This window comes from Quercus suber, unplaced genomic scaffold (genome assembly GCF_002906115.3).
Source record: "Quercus suber isolate HL8 unplaced genomic scaffold, Cork oak 2.0 scaffold_449, whole genome shotgun sequence".
In the NCBI taxonomy this organism is placed as follows: domain Eukaryota; kingdom Viridiplantae; phylum Streptophyta; class Magnoliopsida; order Fagales; family Fagaceae; genus Quercus; species Quercus suber.
The window spans coordinates 40,981-59,318 of NW_027069900.1; the positions used below are offsets into that span (position 1 = coordinate 40,981).

The 18,338-nt window shown below is 34.6% G+C and overlaps 1 protein-coding gene across 1 annotated transcript; it reads left to right on the plus strand.

The window, feature by feature from the left end:
• Positions 1–2,532: 2,532 nt before the first annotated feature.
• LOC112006086 (obg-like ATPase 1) lies at positions 2,533–17,726 on the plus strand. The gene is made up of 9 exons (XM_065762245.1): positions 2,533–2,834; positions 3,152–3,319; positions 5,080–5,203; positions 5,502–5,593; positions 7,321–7,419; positions 8,129–8,242; positions 10,866–10,930; positions 11,790–11,967; positions 17,382–17,726. The coding sequence occupies exons 1-9, from the start codon at positions 2,748–2,750 to the stop codon at positions 17,514–17,516; spliced, it is 1,062 nt and encodes a 353-aa protein (XP_065618317.1). The 5' UTR covers positions 2,533–2,747; the 3' UTR covers positions 17,517–17,726.
• The last annotated feature ends 612 nt before the right edge of the window (positions 17,727–18,338 follow it).

Genomic DNA, 18,338 nt, shown 5'->3' on the forward strand with positions numbered 1-18,338 from the left:
AAATTTTGTTGTTGTTGATAAGTATATGCAGCATGAATTGATTAAACATCAATGCAAGGTATTCCCATCATCACGATGCTAGTCCCTTTAAGAGCATAACTAAACTTGATTATTTAATCCTAATAATTATTTTAGGGTAAAATATCATTTTCGTCCCTAAACTATCACAAAAGTTCGTTTTTCGTCCCTAAACTTTCAAAAGTTCGTTTTTCGTCCCTAAACTATCACAAAAGTTTGTTTTTCGTCCCTAAACTTTCAAAAGTTCTATTTTCGTCCCTAAACTTTTCCAAATGTATTGATTTTCGTCCCTCCCACATCAGTGCTCTGTCAAAGTCACGTCAGCACTCCGTCAGACGGAGGGACGAAAATCAATATGTTTGGAAAAGTTTAGGGACGAAAATAGAACTTTTGAAAGTTTAGGGACGAAAAATAAACTTTTGTGATAGTTTAGAGACGAAAAACGAACTTTTGAAAGTTTAGGGACGAAAAACGAACTTTTGTGATAGTTTAGGGACGAAAATGATATTTTACCCATTATTTTATTACTAGAGTGCATACATTAAAGTATAATATAATATTGTTCAGCAAAAGGGACATACAAACATACCCATTCCTGAAAACATGATTGAATGGGTGTTATAGATTAGATTAGCCGAATTATGGTATTGATACATTAATCAAAGAACTCAATATAAACTTAAACCACATATATAAATAATATACATGCATATATAGGTATATACGAGTGTGAAAAAAAAAATTATTTTCTAATACTAAAGTCATAGCTTATAAATTTTAGTATACAAAATTTTCAACTATTGAAGATAACTTATCATCTTTTGCTAAACAATAACAAATATTATAACTTCTCAAAAAAAAAAAATTATCAAAATTAAAAACAAAAAAACAAATATTGCTTTAACAAATAGGTTAACAGGGGATATTTAACGATGTAGGTAATAATGCAATAAAAGATTAAAAAATATATATATACATCGAAATATTGGTTTTTGACTGTAAGAAAGTAAAAGTGTTAGTTGAGAGTTTTTTTTTTTTTACATTAAAAAAGAGTATTACTTTCTATTTTTACGGGCACTTAAACAAGTTATTTGTCATTTGATTTAGATACAATTTAGGCGTTAATGTAGCTCAATCTATTAAAAATATATATAAATATGGAAAAAATATATAGTACTAGGAATATTTCTAGAAATTTGGGGGCATTCTCACAACCCACCGTCCCAGCCCGCTCATTGAAAGGGTCGATAAATGTTAACCCCACCAACATGGCCTTCTCATCACAAGAATGGATGAATGTCGATCTTAGTTGCATCAAAAATCATTTGTAGTCTTTATTTTCCTGTTGAAGCTATAGACTGAGAATGTGGAAAGCTAAACATATAATAAAACAGCTCCTCTCAATTTTCATATTTGGTAATAAAACAATTCATCAAAACATTCTTAGTCTTAAAAGTGCCATTTCACAATCGAAATTTCGGTAGTTTTAATTGACTCCAATATCTCATTGTGAAACTTTCATAAAAAAATTTGGGCACTTTTAGATATGAATCTTTCTTTTTCAATGACAACTCTATCAATTTTGTAGGCAAAAATCATACAAAAAGAACAGTTGCATATAAAAGTTATGACCGGGTAGTTCAACGATTGGCATAACTATTATGACACTTCTAAAGAAAACATCTCCTAAATAGGAATTATTTAGAAAGCTAAAAACAATAAGGAAGGTACTAAAAACTTCCTTCCCCTAGTCCATAATTTATCTCATTCTTCCATCTGTGAGATTTTCTTAGCCTTGAAGAGGTGACAATTAGGTTTTGCTCATCCTAAGCCTCTCTCGAATGTTAGGGCCCGTTTGGATACAGCTGAAAACTGAAAACTGAAACTAAAAACTGAAAAATACTGCAGCAAAATAATTTTTAAATGTGTGAATAGTACCGTGGGACCCATTTTTAATGAAAAAGTTGTTAAAAAGTGAAAATTGTGGGTCCGTGAACAGTAAAAGTTGGTGGAAAAGTTATATGTTGCGGCTACTGTTTAATGAACAGTAGCCGCAACAGTGTTGCTACAGTAACAATGACTCTGAAAAGTTGGAGACGCGTGAAAAAAAAAAAAAAAAAAAAAAAGGCTGAAAACGTGCAACGCGGGTCTTAACGCTGAGGCAAACGGTCTCTTAGTGTAATATATATATAATTTATTTGTCATATAGATTATATTACCATCTTGAAACTCTTGCTCTATCTTTCTTAACATAATCACAAGTATCTCTCATCTTTTCATCCCTCTATTTACCCTTCTCTATAATTGTTTTTTTTTTTTTTTCTGCCCCAAAGGGATGAGGACCCCTATTATCATATGCGCCCGCTCCATGGAGTGGGTGCACCAGATACTTTTTCCTATTTCCATCAATTTTTTTTCTGCGCGTATTAAGATAAAAGTTTTTTTTAAATAAAAGATTTGTCTATTTCTATTTATTTTGTTATTCTTAAAAAAAGAAAAAAAGAAAAAGGAAGACAAACGAGTTTGGGTTTTATTTGCACGCGTTGTGCTAACGCAAGGACCTGATAGCTTATGAGTTGTGAGCTGTGGAGTGACTAGGGTTCCCAGAACACAAGAGAAGAGAGGCTCGAATTCACTCTCCTTTGCCTCCCGCCCACTGCTTTGCGCTCACCACCACACCCGCACTCTCTGTCTCACTGAATCTCTCTCTCTTTGAAAACTCAGAAACAATGCCTCCAAAAGCCTCGAAATCGAAGGAAGCACCTGCGGAGAGACCCATTCTTGGTCGATTCTCATCTCACCTCAAGATTGGAATTGTACGCTTCCGCTTCTAATCCATTTCCAGATTCATTATTCACTTAGCCTCTGTTTGGTTTCCCAGAAAACTCTCCAATTTTGTTGATACTTGTACTAGTTATAGTTTTCTGAATTGTCCATGCAAGTTCATGCTTTTATTGATTTATTATACCTTTTTGTTTGAATGTATAGCATTGTGCTTCGATGATGGGACTAACTCTCAGCATATCGCAGTGTATTTATTTGTTAATTGTTTTCTTATAGTCTGTGTAATAAATTTGTGAACTTTGATGTGCTTGTAACGTATATATTTAATGGGTCTTATTGATTTTCTCAGGTTGGATTGCCAAATGTTGGCAAATCGACTCTTTTCAACACGCTGACAAAACTCGCAATACCTGCTGAAAACTTTCCCTTTTGTACCATTGAGCCTAATGAGGCCCGGGTAAATGTCCCCGATGAGCGGTTCGAATGGCTCTGCAGCTCCTTCAAGCCGAAGAGCGAGGTTTGTGACTCCATTTCTTGAAGCCTTTTGAAGAGGAGAAAAGGGTTGCTGGAATATTCCCTCCTCTTTTCCTCCCCCATTAAAAATATAAACTTCATGATCTGATTTACACATGCTTAGCATTAGGGATTAAGTCTTCTTTATTTCATTAAAAATACTATATGCAATTAGTTTATTTGATGGAAAACAAAACTCGCAATACCTGCTGAAAACTTTCCCTTTTGTACCATTGAGCCTAATGAGGCCCGGGTAAATGTCCCCGATGAGCGGTTCGAATGGCTCTGCAGCTCCTTCAAGCCGAAGAGCGAGGTTTGTGACTCCATTTCTTGAAGCCTTTTGAAGAGGAGAAAAGGGTTGCTGGAATATTCCCTCCTCTTTTCCTCCCCCATTAAAAATATAAACTTCATGATCTGATTTACACATGCTTAGCATTAGGGATTAAGTCTTCTTTATTTCATTAAAAATACTATATGCAATTAGTTTATTTGATGGAAGTATGTGGAGTGGAGATAAGGATTCAGATTTCAGTTTTTAGTTTTATATGGTTTTGATAAATATAAAAAAAGTACAATTTGATGGAATTCATAGATGGACTTAACTTAAGCCTTATTAATATGTAGATTTGAAATGATTAGGTATCATGTTATTTCAAGTTCATGACACAAGTATTTTTGTGGGAGCAAAATCCTTAAAAATCAAATCCATCGTGGCTTGTTGGAATTTGTATCGATCAATTTATAATAGATCAATCTATAAAAAAAAATGAGTATAGACTAGAAATTGTTCTTCAAATCTCTTGTTTTGAAGTCCTCAACTCCATATGCAACAGTGAAGATTTGTATGATGCATCATGATTAATAAAATTCACTTCCCCATTATTGAGCTTAGGCCCTCTATTGGATGCCTGTGAGGTAAGATTTACCAAACAACTGGTGATCTAGTGGATGCTGCATTCTCTTTGTGCATGATAATTCCTGACCTGATTAGTTCTTTGGTTAATTAGTCCCTTGCTTGGCCTAGAGATATCCTGACATTTAAAAACCTTGTAAATTGTGAAAGTGGCTAAAGGGAAAACGAGTTGAGAGATTTTCCATATTTTTAATATATGGTGTTAATAGAAGTTATAGTTCTCTTTCTTTTTCTTTTTTGGCCCTTTCTTCTTCTTCTTTTGAATACCAGTAGCCTATACAATATAATTTATGATTTTCCAAAGGGACAAATATTTGGTATAAAACCCCTATTTCTCTGGAGAATGATTTGATATGATGAAGGTGGTGGCAAGAAGTGTCCACAGTAATGTAGCAGTTCTCTGTACTTTGTCTGAACCCCAGATGTAAAGATTGTAAGAGTGTACCAGTATCATGAATATCTTAAATAATTAATCACAAAGGAACTGAAACTTTAAGATAAGGATCAAGAAAATTTCATGACGCTTTTGACTTTTGAAATGACCTTTGCATATTGTGACTAGTCTGAAGTTATTGAAAAGTGGAGAGTACCTTGCATGTTCTGAATCAACTAGGTTAAGTTTAATTTCTTAGAGTCCTAATGGCGATGGAAGGTGGTGGCAGTGTTACATGTGAGGGAGTACCTGTCGATGAAATATTCATCCAGAATATAATTAAAAAATCTGATTATTCACTTCCATGTGGATTTGTGAAAAAAAAAAAAAGGATAAATAAGTTTTTATTTACTTTGTTATTTGTTTGTTCATAATTCTTAACTTGTTCTTTTACATATTCATGTAATTCCGTGTTCAGGTTTCAGCCTTTTTAGAAATCCATGATATAGCTGGACTGGTGAAAGGTGCTCATGAAGGACAAGGGTTGGGCAACAATTTCTTATCTCATATCCGAGCAGTTGATGGCATTTTCCATGTTTTACGTAAGAAGCTTATATTTTGAATAGTACATGTATGATTGTTGCATCTACTTGTACAATGTACATGCTCTACCAATTTGTTGAATCATATATCTATGGGTTATATTCCTAGCAAATATTACGGTTAATTCTGTTGTATTTATGTCTTTCAATGATCTTGATTCTTGTATGTGTGCTTCCATTTGTGCAATTGGTTTTCTGCTTGGTTTAAAATTAAAATAACATGTCAGCCCTATGATTGTCACCTATTGAGTATATCATTGTTGTAATATTCACTTCTACTTTCCTTTTTTCCCCCTAGGTGGATTTGAAGATCCAGATATCATCCACGTTGATGACTCCGTGGATCCTGTAAGGGATTTAGAGACTATTAGCGAAGAATTGCGGCTAAAGGTATGCATTATTTTTTTTATCTTCTTGTATTGACTATCAGTCATAAGTTTAGTATTTAGAGCTACTGCTTTCTTTCATCAATAGTTTTTAAATGCATGCAAATCAAGTAGAACATGGCTGGATTCCTGCATTGGAATTTATGATTTATATTACATTCAATAAAGTCTAAAGTTGGTGTCCTTGAGATGTATAGATGATGAGGATGATGTGTGTGAGTGCGTGTGCACATGTGCGTGAGGGGGAGAAAGAGAGATGCCATGACAAGGATATGGGTGAGGGATTGGTGTCATATTGATGCATAACTCTCTGAGTATATTAAAGAGAGCAAAAGAGAGGAACATATTCTATATCCGCTAGAAGATTCCTTCCCCCCACCACCCTCAGTTTGTTATTAAATGGTATTGGTACTTGTTTCATGGCACTGATGGTGGTATAAAAGAACATTGGATTGTGGCAATTCTCTCTTCTTGTTCTTTGATTTACGAATCAAGACAAAAGTTCAATGAAAAGAGTATATAATTGTTTCAAGTACAGATTGTTCATCATTGTGAACATGATGTATTTTTTTTTTCAATAAAACTTCTATTACTTATCAAAAAAGAAAAGAAAGAGTATGGGTCTTTGTCTATATAAGTTGGATTTGTGTATGCATGCTTAAGCTTGGGATGGGGTTTGACTAATTTCAAGCCTAAATATGGAGGCCCAAACATGTTCTAAACTTAATTTCTAGCACTCTTGATGACCATATAAATAAACTGTTATGGAACTTTAGCTCAATTTTCTTTTTTAAAGAAGATTTTCTTGGTGAAATTCACATAGTTAATTGCAGAATGTGGTGTATTTGGAGGGAACAAAATGCTTGAAGTTTTGAGGGATGTGAATGGTCTTTTCTTAAGATTAAATATTTCTTCTGTCTTACTTTGCTGGATTGGAGTTTTGCTTTTCAATTTGTTCCCTATTTTACTTTTATATATGTGTTAAGAGCATTGTAGTTTGAGAGTTTGATGTACCGCTCCCTGAGTACAACCCCCGTGTACTTGGGACTGTTTATTCAATAAGATTTCATTACTATTAAAAAAAATTCATTTAGTTTATTATAAAACTTATTGGAAGAAGATGAAATCTTACTCAGTTCTAACCTTGGTGGCTGCATTGCAGTCTTTGGCCTCTTTAGATATATGCAAATATAACCATAATGGCTGGTCATTTTGCCTCCTACTTTTGCTGGTTCCACATGGTAGTCTGGGACCTAGAATACAAACAATGAGGATTGTGAAACAAATTGTATAATTTATATGATGTTGTACTTAGACATTGGAAACTAGGGGCATAATGGCGTTGCTAGCTGAAGGTATTTAGAAGTCTTTTGTATGATTCATAAGATACACAAAATGACATCAGGTAATAAAAGCAAACTCATATATGTGATGATGAGTAAAAATCTTATGAGTAGCATATAGTGCATCATGAACTTGATAAGTTCATACCCTTCTCATCTTTATACCACATTCAATGTAGGTATTATTATTTGTACCTGCATTTCTTCATTGGCCGTTTTTTAGTGTTTTGATGGTTTTTTCTCCTAATTATGATTTTGTTAGTCTGTAAATTTCTTTGTTCAATATCCCTGTAGTATTGCTCCTTTGTTTCTTTCCAACTTACCTATTTATTTGTCCATATTTGAAGAAATTTTCTAACCATGTGCCTTTCATGTGACTTATATGTAGGATATTGAATTTATGGAAAGGAGAGTAGAAGATCTTGAGAAAAGCATGAAGAGGAGCAATGACAAGCAGTTAAAAGTAGAGCATGAGCTCTGTCTAAAGGTTTGTGTTTTGATAGCGGGAAACAGTAATGCTTACTTGAATGTGCAACCTTTAGTCATGTGTGGTAGCACTGAAGTAGCTGAAGATATTATCCATACTGTACAAGTCTTGTTTAAGACATGTTGGTTGCGTTGTTGTATCTCTACTGATTACTGAGTCAAAGTATGGATTATTTTACAGCTGTAGTAAATTCACTTTTAGTTTGCGTGTACAAACACATTTATTTCTATTTCCCTTTGTAAGTATTTACATATAAAATGTGATTGCACTGCTTTCCAAATAAATATATAGTTAAAATATGTATACATGAATGGGAAAACCCTCAGATAAGGTATGGAAATGGGTTGTAATCATTGGGAGAGTTCTCTCAAGTCCTTGATTACTTTAGACCATTGACTGAGAACATGAAATGAACCAATGGTGCCTGAGAGGATGCTACAATTGTAAAAGTTTTTGACTTAGCAAAAAAAATTGTTAAGGTATTTGATTTCCTTCCACAATCCAGGGGGAAAAAAAATCAAACTCTCTGTTAAAGCATGAAATCTGATCCTTGAGTGCATCTTTGTTTAATCCTTTTCCCGTTACACAGACTCTTTAAGGTTTTGTAGATGATGTATTTTTGTACTAATTGAGCATGCTTGCATTCACAAAAATTCATTTCATACAGTTGGCCTTGTGTCACAAATATGGTGTTGTTAAATTTCTACAGGTCAAGGCATGGATTACTGAAGGAAAAGATGTCCGTCTTGGGGACTGGAAAGCTGCTGATATTGAGATATTGAATACTTTTCAATTGCTTACTGCAAAACCGGTTGTATACCTGGTGAGTTGTCTTTTCATGTTAAGATAAATTTGCTTAATGGTCATAGGCTAAGTTAGCACTTGTCTCATAATAGATCTGTTGTTTGCACCTAGGCCAGCGTAAGCGCAAACTTCAAGCACATGCTTGATTGAAATGAAGTGCAAATTTAAAAATATAATGTAAAAAGTTGAAAAATAATTATTAATGAACATTATAACGATCAAGTGACCAACTAATCATATAAAAAATTGAAATATAACATTTTATATGTTTCTCTAGTGCTTTACAAAATATATGTAACTATGATATTTGTTATTTGATATTATGATTAAAATAAAGACATTAAGTACATGGTTGAATCAAAACATTCCCAAAAGGCAAAGGCCAAAAAGCATTAGAATGTCAATTTATGATTTCTATGCCTAACAAAAGCAATGCAATTCTAAAATATTTAATCAATATCCTCGCATTAGAATGTCAAGTAATGATTTCTATGCCAAACAAAAGCAATGCAATGCAATTCTAAAAAGGGTTCTTGCTTTTTGAGAGGTTTCTTTCCTCACCAAAATGCCATATCATTCCTCTGGCAAAGCATCAATGGGAGGTTCTACTTTTGTTTTCATTGAAGCAAAAACCTTTGATGATTGCGAACAGTCCATACTTGAGTTTAAGTCTTTTTTCTTTTCTACTCTTCTCGAATGGTGTTTGGTTTTACCTTCTTTTTCTTGTATTTCCCTTTCTGGGTTGCTTGATCATTGTACTTTGTTTTCTTGATGGTCTTGCCCCTTTCATACATTTCCTATGTATGGGGCTTTGTTCTTTCAATAAACTTTTAAGTTACTTATCAAAAAAAAAAAAAAAATCTAAAATATTTAATCACCATCCTGGCATTAGATTGTCAAGTAATGATTTCAATGCCTAACAAAAGCAGTGCAATGCAATTCTAAAATATTTAATCACCATCCTCAATGCGCATAAGACCATCATCATTGTCATCTCAAGATTGTTTGGCCTAGGGAAAGTTCATCTTGCTTGAGTCTCCTTTGATGAGATGAGCTGTCTGTGAAGTGTCTTTCTACATGGAGTTTTACATCTTTTAGTATGTGTAAAGGGGTGTCAGTGTCGGCTTAGGTGTATGATATCATATCATAAAATTGAGTTCTGTTTAACAAATCAACATTGATTATCAATAGCATTACAATATGACTGCTATATTTCATATTTGTTTTTTTTTTGAAAAGCTTGTTTTTGTAAATGCACCCCACTTTAGAGGCAAAAAAGGGCTAAGCTTCTTGTGCTTTACGTTTAAGCACACTTATAGCTTTTACCTTCAGTATGCTTGGCCTCAGCCTGGATGGTAAACGGGTGCTGGGGTGTGGGTCTTAAGAGCCAAAAAGGAAAAAATAAAGATCTCGTCAGTTATCCAATGGCTTTTCTTATAATCAGATTATTTATTGGCAATTTTGGCTTTTGACCCAAATGTGACTATATAATAATGGACTGTTCAAGCTAATGTTCTTCGGACCAAATGACCTCTTCCCCTCCCACAATCAAGGGGTGGTGGATGAGGTCAAATGTTCAATTTTGTACAATGCAAGTTTTAGTTTTCTATCAAAAAATTATGGACTTATCATTACATATTTATATATAATTGTAATAAAACTCTTTTGGTTTGCATTTCTTTGTTTTGTCAAAACTAGTCCCACAGAAATACTTAAAAAGTCTTTTAAAAGACTGTTCTTTACTAAAATGATTCTTACCTATAAAAAAATAAATTGAGCAATTTAAGAATTATTACCCTATAAAAAAAAGTAAATTGAGAAATTTAAGTTTGTCCATGATTCCACTACCAATTATGTATCTTGAAATCTCTTAATTTGAGTACACGTTTCTATTATAATTGTTTTTAACTTCTCCCAAAACTCTTAAATGTTTAAAATATCCTCTTCTCAAATTGTGTTGAATCTAATTCAAGAACAGTGTATGCATCAAGAATTGCTAAGGAAGGAGAGGAAAAAAATCGTGTATCTTTGAAATATATAATGGGGTAAAACTCAAGTATAGTACATTAGGTGCAGTACATTATATTCTCCAATTAGTTGCAGCGCATGGAATTTAATTGTCTTTAGAAATGATAACAATGTTTGTGTTTTATTGGTCAATTTTATCAAGTGTTTGAATATTAATTGGGGAACCTAACATGTTGCTACCTAAGTTTTGCACTAAATATAAATATATTGGTAGACACCTCAATCCAGATAAATTAACAACGGATCTGCCACTGTGGTCCAACGTTGGTCTGTCAGTCTCTGGGTTTCTGGTCTTACTAGTAGAAAACAATTAGAAATTTCACTCTGTTGTCTGCCTCTTATCCAGTGACCAATAAGGGAAAAGCATTCTGTATTTGCTGAGATTTTAAGATATGGTAGAGAGATATTGTTGTGTATAATATCATAGGAATCAAGTCAGGATCATATCCATGTTTTGGTTCTTGGCTGTTTTTAGGATGAAAACTGTAGTGATGATAAATAAGGGATGGAGGATGTGGTCATTAGTTTAATCTGTATAAGCACGTGATTGTGTTTTCCTATCAAAGAAAAAAAAAAACGAATGTGATCTTAATTATATCCTATTTTCTCTGCAGGTTAACATGAATGAGAAAGATTACCAAAGAAAAAAGAACAAATTTTTGCCCAAGATTCATGCTTGGTATGTCCTTTATTTTCCATAAATTAGTATCTTGACTTTACGTAGCCAATGTTTTTATGATTCTCTATGTGTGTCTATTTTGCCAATGTGCGTCTGTTTGTTGCTTTCATGATGTCTGGCTTTTTGCTTGTGTGTGTCTATTTGTGACTTTCATGATATGTGTCTTAATTATATCCTATCTTGACTTTCTATAATGTGAGCTACCTATCATAAATCCCTCTTGCGTTGAGTTTGGAGCTAATGTGCAAACAATCAGACTCTCAATGGGGAAGTATTTTATGACACTAATGTGTGGTTGTAGAGTCTGTGTCAAGAAAAACCTAATTATGATTTTAGCAAATTCCACAGCTGGCCATTTTAGCTAAACTGAGCTTACTGCATCAGTGCATCTAGCAGACGTAATGATTGCTTACTCTTAGAAAGCTTTAAAGGCCAATGACCTTAATGGTCTAATGGCACCTCTCTAGGTACTTAGTAGTTATTACCTAAGGTAAGGGAGAAGGGGGTCTCAGGTTCAAGACCCCGCGGGGCAGGGGTGGGGGTAGATTTAGGATATTTCTAACCATGGTTTAAAAAAGGGAAAACAAGAAAGCACTAGAGGAGTAACAAAGCAAATTTTATTTCTCCCCTCTCCCCCTGCTTCAAATGACCATTCTTTGTGGTCTGTCTACACTGAATATTTTTCTGCTATATTTTCCTTTACATCTTGATAGAACTGCAAGTGAGTTCATCTCTTTCTTCTCCTTCACCACCAACCCCCGCCCCCATCCCTCAAAGCCTTTTAATTTCCTTCAGTTTCCTTAAGAATTGCTATTTGTGGAAAGGGGAATAAGAATTACATAATTCCTTTTATCCTCAGGGTACAGGAGCATGGGGGCGAACCAATTATTCCTTTCAGTGGTGTGTTAGAGAGGAATCTTGCTGATATGCCAGAAGATGAAGCGGCAAAGTATTGTCAAGAGAACAATGTTCAAAGGTATGTTTTTACTGACAAGGAAAAGATGACTGCTAAAGTTTTATGTAAATGTTTAGCCATTTGAAAGAGGAATAGCATTATGTGGTCTGTGGTTGCAAACTTAACATTAATTTGAAAAATTAATACTAGGAATGCAGAGCTGATGCAAGATATATTATGTGCACTTGTGTTGATTAACCATTGTAAACCTATTAGCATTTGATTATTTCACTTATCATATTCTTGTTAAAGATGAGAATAAAATAATATAGAGAAGCGGAAGTAAGAAAGAGAGAAGAACACAAGGGATTGCGTGGTTTGGCCTACATCCATGAGATAAAGCCCTAGTGGCTACATTTTTACTGAATAATCAAGTCAACTTTTACAGTGAACCCTTAATAGGGTATATATAGACTGGGAGCGTGAGTTAGCCTTTTATGCTTACAACATAATTGGGCCTCTTGGGCCTTTACAACGACATAAACCTAATACCTTTAACTATTCTCTTAAGATGTAAAGGGACATTGCAATTTCCCCCTAACTTTCCTGCAAATTATAATGTGTGGTACCCAGTGTTTTGTCTTCTTCTCTCTTTATAAACTTATCAATACTTCAACCTTGAGTGATAGCAGTCTGTAGGGTGTAATAATGAAGACAGTTTCCTTTAGAAGTTTTCATATATATATATATATATATATTTTTTTTTTTTGGGATAGGTAATCAGAAAATTAATATTAATGAAAAAAAGAAAAGAAAAAGAGAACAGTACAAGATGTTCATGATGATGAACAACAAGAAAAAAAAAGATCACACAGCACAACAAAACGAGGGTAATCAGGAAACTAAGCTGAGGGAAGACATAAACTCAGAGAGAGAAGAACAATCAGTAAATCTTGATTGTGTGAGAATACATGGATGAAACTGGCTTCCAGTATTGATAGAAGTTGTTTATAAGTGGAGGAGAAGGGACTCGTTATGGTTACATAATTGGACCTGATTGTGTTAGGTTAGGAAATCTTGAACTGGAGTACTTCAGGTTGCTGATCTCATCATCTTATCATATTTCCTGTGGTATTTCTGTCTATGAGGTTTTCTTGGAATTGGCTTGAAATTATTGTAAGTGGTTGGAATTTCAAATTTTGTCCGAAAGTTTGGTTCTGAACATCTGATACAATTGGTTTGGTCACATCCCTGTTCTTGACCTCTGTTTTAATGATTATTTCTGAACTCTGGCTTCAATCACTTTCACTAAGTATTGAGTATTGACAGTTAAACCTACCGCACAAAATATTTTATGCGCATTTTAAGTCTTTAATCACTATTCTTAGGAAATATCCAATTTTGCTGGACTTTTGTATGATTTTGATTGTCATATATCCAAAGATTTACAAAAGTATGGTGATACATGTGTCAAGGAACTCTATTATGGAAGAAATGTGTTGGTGCCTGTTGCTTTCCCAGACTCATAGAACTGTGAACAAATTACTATGGAATCTTGGTATATGCATTATTGTAAAATTAATGAAGTTCCGAATTTTGGACTTTTGTGGAGCAAATGGCTGACATGCTTAGGACTTTCAAAGACAATGTGGGGATGACTTCACAGTTCGTTTGTATTAATAAGTTTTTGGGCAGATATCACTTTTGGTCCTTAAAGTTTGCCACAATTTTTGCAATTCAGTCCCTGGAGTTTCAAAAGTAGAAATCAATCCTCGAAGTTTGTAAAATGATCCAATTTGATCTGCATGCTAATTTGAACACTAACGTATCATGTGGTTGGGCACATTTATATTAAAAAAGGGCTTGTATAGCCTAAGGCTGGTTTGGATTCCACTAAAATGGATAGGTTTGGTAGCAATTTTGGGCTTGACTGTTCACCATTGCAAGTCTTAAGGCACAAATTTTTTTGATTTCAATGAGAGGCATTATGAATATGGACTCGCTCAAAACAAATTAAGATGATTCCACCATCCTAACAGATTATGACAACTTATTAAAGCATGACTTAGACCAGAATGAGGATCAAGTCTATTGCCTACTAAATGGACCCACATTTAGCCAAAGCAAACAAACCATGTGAATGCTATGCATTGTTAACTATGCCGGCTACCCAAATCCACCTAAAGCAAACAAACCTTGAGAATGCTATGCAATTGTTAACTGTGCCGACTACCCAAAGCCAAAGAGAAGGGTTAAACTATGACTTTATGTGAACTATAGCTAAGAATAGGAACAATATTCTAAGCAAAGGACAAGAAATATGTGTTTCAGCCTAATCCAAAAGTGAGAAGAGAAACGAGCATGCATGCATACTTGAACAGAACAAAGGTTGCCGATCTCCATCACGGCAAAGGCAGACAAATGGATGTGAGGAGGAGTTAAAACCGCATATCCCAGCTGAAGCCTCACACCCCAAACAGGTAATCGCCCAGAAATTATGGTAGTCCACATCAAAACCTTGATTCAATACCTTCTGAAGTCCAAAAGACTCGTTTTTAAGAGCAGTCCCTAAAACTGGAACTCTAATATTTCTATGGCATTTCTCAAAAAGCTCGTCGATCCCCGTGAAGGATTCGCTTACAAAGTAAATATTATCTAAGCCGCAGGGAAAGTAATTCGCTTTATCCAATCCGCTAACTCCAGAAGGGCAGCCATAGAACAAAGTTAGGTTTTGATCGGTTGGTGTGTGATAATCGAAGTTACTAAAATCCAAAGTGGTATTGACGAACTTTGGAGTTGGAGGACATGGACTATTCCAGAGGTCCCATCTTGCAATGGTCATGATATAATGAGATTGGTTGATGTTTAGTACAAGGATCTCTAGTTCTTTAAACTGATAATAGGGTATTCATTGTCGCGGCACGTAAGCTTGAACTCTGGAATACCGCAAGGTTCAGGTCGATTATCTCTCAAGAAAGGGTACGAAATGTTTTTGATCCTTCCACAATCAAAGGGACGCCTGCACTCAACAAAGCGTTCATCGTCGGTGCAGTAAGATGGTGGTAATATTGTTAAGAAAAAGAATAGGGTGACGAGGGAAGAGAGAGCTAGAAAATGGGAATTCATGTTTAGAAGATAATGAAATAAAGAACTGGGAAAGAAGTAATATTTATGACGCAGCCTAACGTTGAACGAAGACTGGTAAGTCCGAAAGAGATTAAAGAGCCCACTCCACATATTGATTTTTAAACGGGATTTGTCTGGACTCTGGAGGCAAATTTTCCCACTGACTTTTCCACACCATTCTTTTATGTCTGAGACTGGGCCGTTTTATGGTCCACAAGTCCTAAAGAAAATGATTTTCCTCAATTCCAGAAAGTTGCACTCATGGCCCAGTTGCTGAGTTCACCCGGTTTGTCAAAAATAGAAATAAATTTTTTCAACCAATTAATTGGGCTGACAAATTGGATTCAATTTCAACTATCTTTAAAATAAATAATAATAATAATATTGGATTAGGGCCAAGCAGCTATTTAAGCCCATCCTTAAATAAAATTAAAAGTCTTTCTTTTAAGTTTTGTGGTCAAAAAGTAGACCCCAACGACTTTTCGTAGAATAGACAGAACTGTCTNTTAAATATGTACTTAATAATAAAAAAGGCTTAAATATGCTTCGGGTGATTTTATTTTTGTCCTCAATAAAATTTAGTATTTCATTTTAGTCCTTAAATCTTTTAAACAGCTTGGATTCTCATCCTTGCCATTATCTGGCTTACAAAATTTGCTAAGGTGGCTGGCAGGATGCGTTATTTAATTTTTTTAAAAAAATTGGATTGAAAAAGCCACATCATAAAAAGCACATCACTAATATCTCTAATTTTTTTGATAAGTAACTTAAAAGTTTATTGAAAGAACAAGCCCTACATAGGAAATGTATGAAAGAGGCAAAACATCAAGAAAACAAAGTACAGATCAAGCAACCCAGAAAGGAAATACAAGAAAAAGAAGGTAAAACCAACACCATAGAAGAGTAGAAAAAAAAAAGACTTAAACTCATAATGGACCGTTCACAATCTCAAAGTTCAATTGTCAACATCAATGACATATAATTAATTCTTATTTTCCTGTCCTTCATTTCCCGACTTTCTTGGCAACCAAGCACCGCATGCACACACTTTCTGCTCCTTCATTGGCAACCAAACACCCTCGTCTGTGTGCTGCATGCACACACTCATTTCCCCCAACTTTCTTGGCAACCAAATACAGCACGATTCACTCTGCCAATTTCTTGGCAACCAAACACAATGCACCATGCTTTCCTTGCCAGTGTTTGTCAACCAAACACAGCACACATGCCACTGTAAAAGCCCAAATCATTAACTGGGAGGCTCCCAAATTGTCAAGCAATAATCACCTAAAAACTCAGGGAAAACCCAAACATCTAATTTACCCAATTGGCCAAGCTTGTAAACCTGATATGCCCATATGGCTGAACCAACCTGATTCACCCCTACTCATTCAATCAACCACTTGCTTTGGAATCACACTTACCCACCCATCAAACTCACTCAAACACCTCTAGAAATCCACCACCTCCCTCATAGAACTCCCATTACCAAACTCACATCATAAAGCTGAAACCCACATCTCAATCCTCAATGACCAAGGGAGAGAAAATAATAAAACCAAGGAAGATGGAGAGATAACAAAAAGATAGGTCAGCCTAAGGGTTAGAGAGGAGGGATGGGTTTCGGTCATAGGGGAAGAGAGAGAAAAGCAAAGAGAAGAAGAGGAAAAGATGAAATCGGTAGGTTTGTAGGTGTAAATGCTTTGTTTCCTCTTATCCTCCTCATGGATCCTCAAGATCCACATGTGAAAGTTGGGATGCTGGGTATGGAGAGGGTGATGGGAAGATGTTTGGTAAGTGAGAAAGAAGAGAGAAAAGATGTAGATAAAAAATGGGAGATTAAGGGAAATTGATGTGAATCAAGATTTGGGGATTGAGTTGTTGGGTTTTATTTTTATTTTATTTTTTAAATTGAGGAAGGAAGATGTGGGGTTTGTTGTTTGTTTGTTACTATGGTATTAGAGTGATATGAAATGCACCATCCATAAGAAGAGTACTTATGGGATGGTAGAATTATTAAATTTTATAGCATACCTATAGTATTGAAAAAGGCCATGTATTCTTTTTAGTGTGTCACATCAGCTTTCAATATACCACACATGCACTTTCTTTAACGGCAGGTGGACATAAGAACTAAATTGATACATTTTAAATCTTTTAGGATCAAACTTGTAACTTTTTAAATTTGAGGGATCTAAATTGAATTTAGAATAAATTGCAGAGGCCAAAATGTATTTTAGAAAAATTTTATTGGTTTTTATTTAGAATTATATTGAGAGGTTCCTTAGTCAAATGGCTTTTGATCCCAAATGCAATCAAGATGCACTTAATATCAAGCAGAAGTTAATTTGTTGTATTTTTCTTTATTTTTATTTTATTTTTCAATTGATTCAACTTTGAGGACTATGATTGAATTCTGTTCTAATTTGGCAATTAACTCCTTTTTTGGGTTTATTTTTCCAACAGGCGGCTGGGAAGTATAAACAGGAGGGTAAAACCTATGTGGTTCAAGATGGAGACATAATATTTTTCAAGTTCAATGTTTCCGGAGGTGGGAAGAAGTGAGATACGTTTTCAATAGGCCATTTAAATTATTATTTTGTTGAACTAGATAGTGTTCTGAGTTTATATTACTTGTAAGCTTTTGTAACCAAGAAAGGGAAAAATAGATAACATACTTGCTTCCGGTTTTCAGTTTGTTTAAAACTTATTTTTGTGAAGTAAAAGTTTTGTAAGAGTTTGATACATAAAGCAATTGACTGCCAACTTCTAAGATGCAAGGTGGTGCTGTTGTAGGGTTTTTTTTTTTTTAATGTTTCCATGAGGACGAGAAGAGTTTGCCACACTTTTAAGCCTGCCCACCATTACCTTTTTAATCGCAAAATAGAACTTTAAGGGCCCGTTTGGATTGAGGTGGAGGATAGTAGAGTGAATTTGATAAAAAATTAGGCTTCTCCAGCAATAGGAGATAGGCATTAAAAAAAAAAAATCATGAGCATATTCTGTTCAATTGCTTTAGGCGTATCTCTGTGGACTTTTTGCCACTGGAATGGAACAAATTTGAGTGAATAGCTGACCTCACCTCAGCTGGAAATTACATTTCCTAGTACAACTTTCCAGACATAAAGCTTAGGAAATGGCATTTAGTATGAATTGATTTATGATATTGATATTGAGTTGGAGCACTGTTATAGTTTTCCAGACAAAAAGCCTAGGTGACTCCCGTGATGGCTGCCTAACATGTAGGATACAGACATAAATTCTCTCTCTCTTTTCACACTATTTTCTCAGGACTTGTTAAGGTAATAAGTTGATTGGAATAGCTTTTTCACAAGATTTTATAATTGACAAAACTTTTGTTACGCACCAAATATAATAGGTTACATG

What these genes read in the sequence shown, in the direction of transcription:
- LOC112006086 (XM_065762245.1), top strand. Translation starts at nt 2,748, where the DNA reads ATGCCTCCAAAAGCCTCGAAATCGAAGGAAGCACCTGCGGAGAGACCC. An exon ending in CTCACCTCAAGATTGGAATT is followed by an intron (nt 2,835 to 3,151) that starts GTACGCTTCCGC and finishes TGATTTTCTCAG; the next exon opens with GTTGGATTGCCAAATGTTGG. An exon ending in CAAAACCGGTTGTATACCTG is followed by an intron (nt 8,243 to 10,865) that starts GTGAGTTGTCTT and finishes TTTTCTCTGCAG; the next exon opens with GTTAACATGAATGAGAAAGA.